A 12199-nucleotide genomic window follows, 5' to 3' on the forward strand; every position below is an offset into this window, starting at 1 on the left:
CCATAAGGTTAGAGGTTTAAGTCCCAACTCCTCCGAAATAGGTCTGAGGCCCAGGTCTAATCTCAATGGGAGAAGTGGGGTACTAGGCGATAATGCTGCCATATGCCTTAAAAAGTTGTTCTCCGTAATCTGCAATTTCTGAGCAGCTATATGCCCCCATATTTCACCCCCATAGGTCACTGCCCCTCTAGCCTGTATTTTATAAATTTGGAGGGGGGGACCAAATGGCTTATTACTCGACCTACTTATCATCCTGCATATGCCACCTGTTAACTGAGCCAGTTTCAAGTTTGCCTTGGCTCGGTGCGAATCCCATGTCATGGTTTGATTGATTGTTACCCCCAAATAATCAAACGTAGTGACCCTCTCTAATCTATCAGACCCTAACATGGGATTTGGGCGAGTTGAAGAAGGCGGATTAAGGATCATATACTTAGTTTTGGAAGCGTTGATTTCCAAACCGCGCTTCACACAAAAGTTCGAGAACCCATCCAATACCCGTTGTATGCCCATGGGGGATTTAGAAAGCAGCAGGGTGTCATCTGCAAACATGATAGCAGGCACCCTGCTACCATTTAGCTTGGGGGCATCAATGTTGCTCATCCCAATAAGATGGTTAATAACCCCGTTGACGAAGAGGCAGAACAGGGTCGGTGCAAGCACGCAACCCTGTCTGACCCCTGCGTCAACGGGGAATCTCTCCGAAAGAACTCCCCCTCTACCGCACCTAACCTTAGCAAAATTCCCCTGATGTAATCTCATCAGGATTAATAGGATATCAGCAGGAACCCCTAAGTCCCTTAGAACAGTCCATAATTTATCCCTTGACACTAAATCAAAGGCTGCTCGCAAGTCCACAAAGACCATATACAAAGTGACTCCCTCAATTAGCGCGGTCTTCCAATATAAGAGATTTAAACGGAAAATCTGGTCTGTAGTTGAAACACCCTCTCTGAACCCTGCTTGATACGGGCTCATAATAGCGTGTTCTTCAATCCAATTCTGGAGGCGATTAAGTATCAGTCTACCGAAAATCTTTTGGGGAACATTGATAAGACTGATAGGTCTATAGTTGGCTGGGAGCAGGGGCGATCCCTTTTTAAATATTGGGATAATCTCTGCGCCCAGCCAAGTATCTGGCACCTCCATACCCCCCAAAACGGAGTTAAACAATGTCAATAAGTAGGGTGCCCAGATGTCCGGTTCGTGTTTAAATAGATCGCCCGGTAGGCCGTCTAAACCGGGTGCCTTGCCTGATGCCAACCGTCCAATGGCCTCACGGACCTCCTTTAATGTGAATGGAACCCCTTTCAAAGAGTCACTGACAAGGTAGGTAGGGTTAGTCCGTACTCCATCAGCTACACTATATAGGGACTGGAAGTGGTCTTGCCAAGCCTTGGCTGAAATGTTAGGCTCTATTGCAGAGGCCAACTTCTCGGACCCAGTGTTCACATAACGCCAAAATTTCCGCGAATCCCCACGTGCCAGGGAGATGGTGAGGTTTTCCCATTTTTCATGCTCCCATTCACTTTTTGCGTGGCTAATCAGTCGCTTATAGGCCGTTCTCCTGGCCCTGATCTCCACACTCCCCTTGCCCTCCTTTATCGAGGCCACAAGATCAGTTTTTGCCTTGCGGCATGTGGTGTTATACCAGAGGGGACAGACAGCGTGTCCATTAGCCCTTTTTGGGGTGGAGAAGAGGATTTCGGACACCGATTTAATGAGGTCCTCATGCAGCAGCCCCCGCAGTATATATATGCTCTGGGTACTTGTTTGCTCCATTAAAGCATGGGCCTTTTCGAGTGTGGGGATAACCCGGGCATACAGCCTGGATATCTTCCCTGGATTAGAAGCTAATTTCTCCCACTTCACTCTTCGTCTGTTATTCGTGAGGCCTAATCCCACCTCAGGCGTCGCCATTGATTCCCTCCTAACCTCAAGACCAGGATGGTCATATTCCAGTTCCAGTGCGTTGTGGTCACTATCATCCCTTGGGATCACCCGAAATTCTCTGATAAGTGACCACAAGGCCAGTGGAACTAGGATATAGTCAAGTCTGGATTCCCTACCCACTCTATTATATGTGGGTTTTGGGGGGATATCAGATTTTATCCGTCCTTTACAGGCCCGGACACCATATTTTAAAATTAAGGATGTAATTTGTACAACCAAAGGCGTCCAAGCTCTTGGGCCCGGCGCTTCCAATGGGGGTACAGACCATACCGCGTCCTCATCTTGGGCTAGACCGTCCCGTAAGCCAAAGAGCGGCTCAAAATGGCAATTTAGGTCACCTCCTATTAGGAAAGGAATGCCCTCAGGGATTTCACTTAGAACATCCGCAAGCTCCTCTATAGTACGCGACTCTTGCGTGATACTTACTGGTCTGGAGTAGACATTTACCAGTAAAAGACTATGTGAATTTGGCCATTCCAACAGTACAACAAGAATGTCCTCCTTGCTCAATGGGAGAACGGCGGCACTGCATCCCAAATCACTGGCCACCCAGGTTGCAAGACCACCCGAAGGACGCCCCCTCCCCCCCCATTTTGCGTTTATAGAGAATGTAGCAAAACCGGTACGATTGACTTCTTCTCGCGCCCAGGTTTCTTGGAACAGGCATATGTCTTTGTCCTCAATAAAAGAGCTCCTGTCCGGGCAATTCAATTTATTGCCCAGGCCCGCCACATTCCAAGATACTATCTTCAAAGAGGAGCTGATGGCACTCTCAGTTGGTGAGTTTGGGAGCATATCCATACTAGAGTGCGTCCCCAGTGGGGTATTGATATTTATACTGCCATCTCGGGCCGCTGTCATCTCCCTTGCTATGTATGGAGAGCAAACAAGACTTATGTCTACCTCTCCATTGGTATATTTCTCCTCGAGGTTGGCCTTATCCCTGGGAATAGCTGGGCATATTTTAATGGCATGAGCCCCACCGTGACCACTATCCTCCCCTCTCCTCGTCTCGCTCAGTCAATCTACCATATCTAGGTTGCTAAACCTGTTATGGGTAGGGAAATGATCATAGCGCTGTGATCTGTGACGAAGGGGGCTCCCTCTTGCTCTAGCACCCCATCTACCTCCTCTTCTATGTACTAGTTCCCAGCCCTCCTCTTCCTGCCCATATCTTAAGGGTGGGTAGAAGAATGATAAGGGTAACGCTTGAATGGAAGTCCCCTTGTCACAATGTGGCCAGCTACATATATATGAGACAGTCATGGGGTCCCTGAAATTTACCAGGACACAGTCTCCGTGGATAGATTTCCTAGTGCCACCCAACCATGGGACTCTTCTCACCATAAGAACCTCACTCTGTATTCCTTCAGGAAGGGGCCTGTTAATAGAGAGCCAATTAATTACCTTATTTTTTAGGGCTTCTACAGGTTCCCGAGAAGATGGCTTTAATTCGGGAATACCTGTTAGAATAACTGTGTACGGGCTTGCCTCCGGTGGCAGGTTAACTAACCTATGTTTGTTACCATTGCCCAGTTCCCCGTTTACAGGCGCGACTGACTTCTCCTGGGGGCTTACATTTATTAAGCAATTTGAAGCTAGCGGATTAGCCTGTGGTATTGAAGAACAAGTTACTTACCTTCGGTAACGATGTATCTGTAAGAAACATTAGTTAGTTAGATTCCTCACCTTAGAATATCCCCAGGCGTCAGACTGGATCCGGAAGATTTTTCGTCAGCAATACCCCTTGCGCGTCGCTAGGCGTCGTCTGCGGCTCCGCGTCCGTCGTCGGCGTCGTGCGGCGGAATGACGTCGTCGGAGTACTTAGACGCCGCCCTCGCGCGCTGACGTCAGTTCTTGTACATAGCTTTCCGCGCCAGGAACGCAGAGCCATGCAAAGACCGACACTGGTGCCAAAAATAAAATCTAGGGGCCTGAAAAGGATAACCTTAACCCTAGATGTCAGTTCGCAGAACGGGGAGGATGGGTGGGTCGGTGAGGAATCTAACTAACTAATGTTTCTTACAGATACATCGTTACCGAAGGTAAGTAACTTGTTCATCTGAAAGAAACACGTTAGTTAGATTCCTCACCTTAGAATAGATACCCAAGCAATACCATCCCCGGTGGTGGGTCTGCGAACCAAGATCACACCAGAAAGTCCTGGAGGACAGAACGGCCAAAGAAGCCATCCCTCCGGACTTGGCTGTCAAGGCAATAATGCCTGGCAAACGTGTGTAGCGAAGCCCACGTCGCCGCCTGACAGATGTCCTGCAAAGGGACACCCCGTCCCAAAGCAGTAGTAGCCGCTGTGGTCCGAGTAGAATGGGCGCGCAGCCCAACATGAGGGTCCTTTTTTGCCAAGGAATAACAAATTTTGATGCACAAAACGAACCACCGAGAGATGGTCCGTTTGTGCACAGCTTCCCCCTTCTTAGCACCCACGTATCCAATGAAAAGTTGGTCGTCCACCCGGAACTGCTTTGTGCGGTCCAGATAAAAGGAGAGCGCACGTTTTGGGTCCAGACGGTGGAGCATCTCTTCCTCTTTGGAAGGATGCGGAGGCGGAAAGAAGGTGGGCAAGGTGACAGACTGCCCAAGATGAAAGGGGGTCACCACTTTCGGAAGAAAGGAGGGACGAGGCCGAAGGACAACCTTGTCTGGATGAACAGAGAGAAAAGGAGGCTTGGATGATAAAGCCTGGAGCTCACTCACCCGTCTAGCCGAGGTGATGGCTACCAGAAAAGCAGTCTGAAGCGTCAGCAGACCAAGAGGACAATTATGAAGAGGTTCAAAGGGAGCGCACATTAGAAATGTGAGAACAAGATTCAAGTCCCACTGAGGCATTACAAAAGGGACAGGAGGGAACGTGTGAGTAATGCCTTTTAGGAAGCGTGTAACTACAGGGGACTTGAAAAGAGAAGGCTGATCAGGAAGCCGCAAGAAGGCAGAGATGGCAGCAAGATAACCTTTCAAGGTGCCCAGGGCAGAGCCCTGCCGGGCCAAAGAAAGAAGAAAGAGGAGAACCTCAGAAAGAGGGGCGGAAAGGGGATCCACAGCCTTTGCCTTGCACCATGCCACAAATTTGTTCCACCGGTAGGCGTATACCGTCTTTGTGGAGGGACGCCTGGCTGCCAGAATGATATCACAGACTTCAGGAGGCAAGTCAAATGGCATCAACTGCCGCCGCTCAATCTCCACGCATGGAGGTGGAGGCTGGACAGGTTCGGGTGGAGGACTGTCCCCTGCTGCTGCGACAGAAGATCCTCCCGAAGGGGCAGACGTATCGGAGGATCGGTCAACATACTGAGTAGCTCGGGATACCAGTACCTTCGTGCCCAATCCGGAGCCACCAAGATGACTTGGGCCCGGTCGTGCCTGATCTTCTTCAGCACTCTGGGCAGAAGTGGTATAGGCGGAAAGGCGTACAACAGACCGCAACTCCACTCGTGACGAAAAGCGTCGCCGAGCGAGTGCCGCCTTGGAAATTCCAACGCGCAGAACTGCTGACATTGCGCGTTCTCGTCGGTGGCGAATAGATCTAACCAAGGCTCTCCCCACTGCTGAAAGAGACCTTGCGCCACTTCGGAGTTCAGACGCCATTCGTGATCAATCATGCACCGGCGGCTGAGTTCGTCTGCTCTGGCGTTCAGAGAGCCCGCCAGATGTTGAACCACCAGGGTGACGCCCTGGTGTTCCAGCCATGTCCAGAGGCGCAGAGCCTCCTGACAAAGGGTCCACGACCCCACCCCGCCCTGTTTGTTGCAATACCACATGGCGGTGGTGTTGTCCGTGAACACCTGCACGACACTTCCCCGGACAGAGGGAAGGAAGGCTTTCAGTGCAAGCCGGATCGCTCTCAACTCCAACAGGTTGATGTGGAGACGAGACTCCGCCGGAGACCAGAGGCCTCTGATCTCCGCCTCTCCCATATGGCCACCCCATCCCAGGAGGGACGCATCCGTCACTGCGACATGCTCCGGTTGGGGAAGGGAGAGGCTCTTGCCCTTGACCCAATCGCGGTCCGTGAGCCACCACTGCAACTGCTGTGCAGTGCCCTCCGAGATCAAGACATGGTCGGACAGGTTGCCGTGATGCTGGGCCCACTGAAACTTCAGGTCCCACTGCAGAGCCCGCATGCGCCGTCTGGCGTGATGCACTAGTAGGATGCAGGAGGCCATCAGCCCCAGAAGCCGCAACACTAGCCTGACCGAAACCCAGGATAGAGGCCGAAAGATGGGAATCACGGCCTGAATATCCCAGACCCGCTGTTCCGGTGGATAGACCCGGAACTGCGCCGAATCGAGAACCGCTCCGATGAAGAGGAGTTTCTGAGAGGGACTCAGGTGTGACTTCGGCACGTTGATGGAAAATCCCATCAAATGCAGGAGATCCGCCGTAGTCTGGAGGTGGGAGACGACAGCCTGGCGTGAGCCCACCTTCAACAGCCAGTCGTCATGAGAGGGGAAGACTGGAACCCCTGATCTGCGCAGATGAGTTGCGACCACTGCCATCACTTTCGTGAACACACGAGGGGCACTGGTAAGGACACAGGGGAGCAAAGTGCACTGAAAGTGCTCCTTGCCCACCATCAACCGTACATAGCGTCTGTTGGCTGTCAGGACGGGAATATGGAAATAGGCTTCCTGCAAGTCCAAAGTCACCATCCAGTGTCTGGGGTCGAGGGCAGCCAGGACCTGAGCCAACATGAGCATTTTGAACTTCTCCTCCCGGAGGAAGCAGTTGAAGGCCCAGAGGTCTCGATTTGAACACAGGCCTTTTGTCCTTCTTGGGCACCAGAAAGTGCGTGAATAGCAACCACAACCTACTTTTGGCACAGGGACCCTCTCTATATCTCCCTTGGCAAAGAGAGCTGAGACCTCCTGGTGGAACCCACATCTTTTTGTGAATTTGGCTGTCTCTCTCCCATCCGCCACTGCCTGGGAGAGAACGGCCCGGGTCTCCTCCGGGCACTGAGGCAGCACCTAGGCAACAATATCCTAGATGGTATGGGAGTGAGACCCGGGCACTGAGGCAGCACCTATGCACCCATATCCCAGATTGTGTGGGAGTATCAGCCCAAGAGGCACGCTGTATTCATGGACCGCATTGCCAAGCTGGAGGAAGAGAACATGGCCCTTCGCACCACCACAGCATAGGACGCTCCCTCCTCCGTACCCACGGTAGGCAGAGAAAGCAAGCCAATGTCTGGAGAAGTGTTCAGACCACTGGCATCACCCAGTTCCTCAAGCTGGTCTGTTAAAGGGTTCAGCGACCCCTCCCAGTCCTCATCAACACCCTTTGGTCGGTAGGGAACACCAGGGATGAACAGGGGAACAAAAGTATCCTCTGGCGTCGGTTCCGACATCGTTCCGGTTCCGGGTGCAACTCAGGGATGTGGATGAGGACGGGGACGGCAAGTGCAAGAGTCGTCACCGGGATCGGCGCCGGGGAAGGTCGAGTGAGATCGACCGGCATCGATCAGGATCTAGGCCTGGATCCGCGGGGGCCTGCCCGCGGCCAGAGCTGCCGGCATCAAAGGCCCAGAACCCCCGACCCGCTCCACGGGGCCTGAAGGCATGCTGGCAGAGTCAGGCTGACCAAAGTGTAAGGCCTCGTAAAATTGGCGGAGTTGGGCAGGGGATGCTCCGGCTCCCGGAAATGTGGGGAGGTGCAGAGTTGACCCTGAATCAGGCACTGGAGATGGAGCCTCTGAGCGACGACGCTCAGAATCCCGTGTCGCGTCAGCCGACCGATGGGGAGAAGGTGAAGAGTGCTTGTGCTTCTTCGCCTTCTTCTTGTGTTTGGACTTACTCAAAGACCTCGACGACTTGGAGTGCGATATGGAGTGGGGGCTCCGTGAACGGCCTCAAGACCTTCCTCTGGAATGAGACCATCGAGCCTCCGGTAACTTTCGGGACCACTATCGCAAAGGCTTCGGATTCATGGCCCGGCAGTCGGAGCACGACTTCAGATCGTGGTCGCACTCCAGACACCACAAGCACATGAGGTGCAGGTCCGTCACAGACATCATTCTGTGACAGGCACCACAGAGCTTGAAACCGGTCCCACATTGGGACATCCCTCATGCACCAGGAGCCGAAGATTCGAAAAAGACATTGACACAACGTTGAAAAAATCTAGCCAAAAATGGCAAAGGGGTAGCTCTCTACGGCTCTGCGCTAGGCTGGCGGGGAAAAAGAAAGAACAGACATCAGCATGCAGGGGCGGCGTCTAAGTAGGCACCGCGGTGTCATCCCGGTGACTATGACGCCGACGACAGATGAGGAGTCGGCCGACACCACCGACTGACGCGCAGGGGTACTGCTAAGAAAAATCTCCAGATCCAGTCTGACGCCTGGGGGAAATTCTAAGGTAAGGAATCTACAACTAACTGTCTCTTTCAGATAGGGCTTCTCCATGGGGAAAAGGATAAGAAGAGAAAAGAAAGAAAAAACATATGGCTACACAATGCAGCTGCCTTTCCTCAATACATAACTTAACTGCGCTTTAAATTCCACTTTGTAGAAACGTTAACACTCAAAAAAGTCTTAATCTTTTTTGTCAGGAGTTCATTTAAAACCCATTAACAGTGCCAGGTGTGCAAGACTACCTTTGGACAGTTTTGTGAAGTCCCAAAAAACAAAATAAATGTTCAAGGTGGAAAGGAAATCAGCTCACTTACTTTTACAAGTGTCTTTTAGTGGATATAACCCAGTACAACTTTAGGTCTGGCATTGGACTAGGCCATTTGATTCTACAAAAAAATAAATATATATATATATATATATATATATATATATATATATATATATATATTTATTCTTAAAGCGGCTTTCAGACAGACATCTTCATTCATTTGTCAGTTGGTGAGTCATTCAATTTTTTTCTTCTGCTCACTATAGCATACATGGGGAATATGGTCAAGCCACTCAGCCACTGGCTGATTTCACTTTGAGTGATGACATTCTGCTCTTTCACAAGAAGCACATCAGCACAAAAAGTAGCTTCCTTTATTCAGAGGTTACAATAGCAATGTCTGCTTTTTGAGACAAAATAACATATTTTTGTTTTTAGGTATTTTTTTTATATTGACCAAGTCCCAGTGACTCTCCAACAAAGTTGTACAAAAGTAATGGCAAAACAAAAAAAGCACCGGCAAAGGCACAAGCCTGTCAGGCAATGCCAGATCTACAGGGTTTGCCAATGGTGGTTGTTCATAGTCCTCTAAGTTGATGCATGCCAATGCTCCTTTTATTTGGCACTCAGTTCCAGGTTTTACAGAACAGTAGAGGGATCAGATGGTCTAAGACATTGTTTATAACATGTTTGCATACTTTGACAAAGAAACGAACTTTGCAATTTCTCTGATGGTTCAGGGTTTTTTTTCCCTACAAACTATTTTCCATCCAACTATCACACACTGGCCTTTATACTTTTGTATACACTTATACTTTACTCAGTGTCATTTTCATTTATGTTTGTTGCATTTTAGTCTTCTTGACCTGGGAGAGGAGAAACTATCAAACTGAAAAAATACATATTAGGAAATTTGATGAATAATTAGATAACATATGAAAAAACTATCTTAATAACTGTTCTGGTGAGGACTCTGGGCTACTTGTACAATAAATATTGCATAGGCATCAATATTATTTTGTGGCTAGGTGCCCAGAGACAATAAAATGTAAATATATCTAGTGCTAATAAAGATCCAATTATTCCCTGTGGCATGCAGTCTAATGTACATAGTTTTCCAATCTTGCTTATACGCCTCACTAAACCATGTGCAAATACGACGGAAAAGCATCTCTTATACACACAAAAACATGGAATGAAAAATAGCCTCATGCATGGCAAAAAGAGTAAACTTTGAATAGGTTGATATACGTACAAAATTTCTAGTGCAGCTTTACTGAACTTACCAGGCAGAACCGGAGTGGGTGTGAGTTTCATCAGTTTAATATAGGAAGTGCCTGGTACAGACAGATCTACCTCCTTTTCCTCCTCTTCTTCAGGGGTATCACCTTCCTCTGGCGGCGGTATTTCTGGTCTTGCCTGTGGCACAAATCACACAAGAACGAAATGAAATCCAACAATCAAGACATAGTGAAAATAAGTTAATATGTGCAATGTAGCAAATTCATTTTTTTAAATGAACGTATTTATTTATTTGAATATTTTGCTTTTTTAGACGCAGAACATCATTTATTCTGGTGTTGTTTTCTTCACTGTGGCCAAGTTAGGCATTTCCTTGTAATACTCAATTTATTAAACTGAACGAGCAAGTTATTATTCTTCGGTAACATCTTTTCTGCTGGAGACTATCTAACCGCAGGAGCCTCACCTAGTGGGTACCTCTGGTGCCAGACTGATCTGAGAATTTTCAACAGCAATTCTCTTGTGCAGCAGTTGATGGTGTCGTGCGACTCCGCGTTGGGTTTGTTCCACTCTGAACGTAGTGTTGGGGCCACTATATCTGCACCACCTCCATGTGCTGGTGTCAGTTTCTTTCTGATCTCTGTCTACACCATAGGACGCAGAGCATGTACAAATCAGATAAGTCAGTGTGCTGATCTATAGATGGGATATTATAAATGGATGTCAAGAGTCCATTTAACAGAAAGTGGAGAATGGTGTGTTGGAGAGAAATCTGTAATTAGATAGAATCTCTACCAGAAAAGGTATTACTGAAGCTAAGTTAACTTGTTCTTCTGATAGAGACTTCTAACCGCAGATTCCTCACCTTGTGAATAAATACTAAAAGAGCACCTCCCCTGGTGGTGGGTCCTTGGAATGGCTCAGACCAGGAAATCCTGCAGGACAGACTGGGCAAAATGCCTGTCCCACCGGATCAGACTGTGCAGGCAGTAGTGCTTTGTGAATATGTGGAGAGGCGCCAACGTTGCAGCCTGGCAGATTTACGAGACTGGAACGCAACATACCAGCTGAAGCTCTTGGTGGCAATTTCTTGGGTAGCCATTAGCAGATCCTAATGCTTAAATCAATCCTTTGGGAGATGGTTTTCTTTTGCACTGCTTTTCCCTTCTTTGCTCCAGAGAAGTCCACGAAAAACTGATTGTCCAGACAGTGGTCTCCGGTTCGATCAATGGGGAAACTACATGCCCTGTTAGGGTCAAGATGGTGAAGTCTTTCTTTTTCCTTGGAGGGATGAGGCAGAGCATAGAAAAATGACAAATTGATGGATTGCCCTGTGTAGAAAGGCTTGATCACCTTCAGTAAGAATGATGCTTTTTTTCCCAGAGAACTAGTTTGTCCGGGAAGAAAGATGAGTATGGCTGAACAAGGCACTAAGCTCACTTACCAAGCCAACATAATGGTGATTAGGGACACCATTTATATTGTCAGCAGACATAGCAAGCAGCTGTAAATTGGTCCAGAGAGTATGCACATCAAAAAGTGAGAATCAAATTAAAGTCCCACTGCGGCATCACAAAAGGTGCTGTGGGATCTTATGAACCAGTCCCTTTTGGGAAACGCTTCACAACAGGTGATTTAAAAAGGCATGGCTGATTGGGAAACCGTGAAAAGGCTGAAATGGCCACAAGGCCTTGATGGGCTAAAGAAAGAGAAAACAGGAGAATGTAAGATATTGTTGTCTATAAAGGCTGGCTGTCACAAGTGGAACACCAGACCACAATCTTCAACCAGCATCCTGCATACGTAGTTTTGGTGGAAGGATGCCTGGCTGCCAGGATGCAAACTCCTTCTTCGGGAGAAAGATCAAAGGCCATCAACTATTGCTGCTCAATCTCTAAGCATGGAGGTATAGATTGCGCAGGCTTGGGTGTAGGACCCTGTTCTGCTTCTGTGACAGGAGGTCCCCCTGAAGAGGCATTAGAATCGGAGAGCATATGGCTCATGGCAAGAAGTTCCAAGTACCACATACACTCTCCTCTCCTCGCCAAGTCTGGAGCCAATACGATGACTTGGTCCAAATCTTTTCTGACCTTTGTCAACACTCTGGGCAGCATAAGCAGGGCGGAAAAGGCGTACAGTAGTCCAGAGTCCCAATCCAGGAGGAAGGCCTCTCCAGGAGAGAACTGCCTTGGGAAATCCAACATGCAAAGTTTGGACACAGGGCTGGATCGCCTTGATGTGTATTGCTATATAGCTTTTACACCTAGTTGAGTGTGCCGCTCATACAGTTAATTATATCTATTACCGGCGCAGTGGTGTTCCTTGCTGTTTATCCACTAAGACCTGTTTTTTGTCATTATCGTGC

At 48.8% G+C, this 12199-nt stretch overlaps 1 protein-coding gene across 2 annotated transcripts in view; it reads right to left on the reverse strand.

Moving 5' to 3' along the window:
- Nucleotides 1-12199, reverse strand: part of FOCAD (focadhesin) — a 1730079-nt gene that overhangs the window by 1118583 nt on the left and 599297 nt on the right. For both annotated transcript variants that reach the window (XM_085634390.1, XM_085634400.1), the window contains exon 21: nt 9879-10011. In XM_085634390.1, the coding sequence (XP_085490516.1) occupies nt 9879-10011 (133 nt within the window). The remainder of the gene's footprint in view (nt 1-9878; nt 10012-12199) is intronic.

Source organism: Triturus cristatus, chromosome 2_1 (genome assembly GCF_964204655.1).
Source record: "Triturus cristatus chromosome 2_1, aTriCri1.1, whole genome shotgun sequence".
In the NCBI taxonomy this organism is placed as follows: Eukaryota; Metazoa; Chordata; class Amphibia; order Caudata; family Salamandridae; genus Triturus; species Triturus cristatus.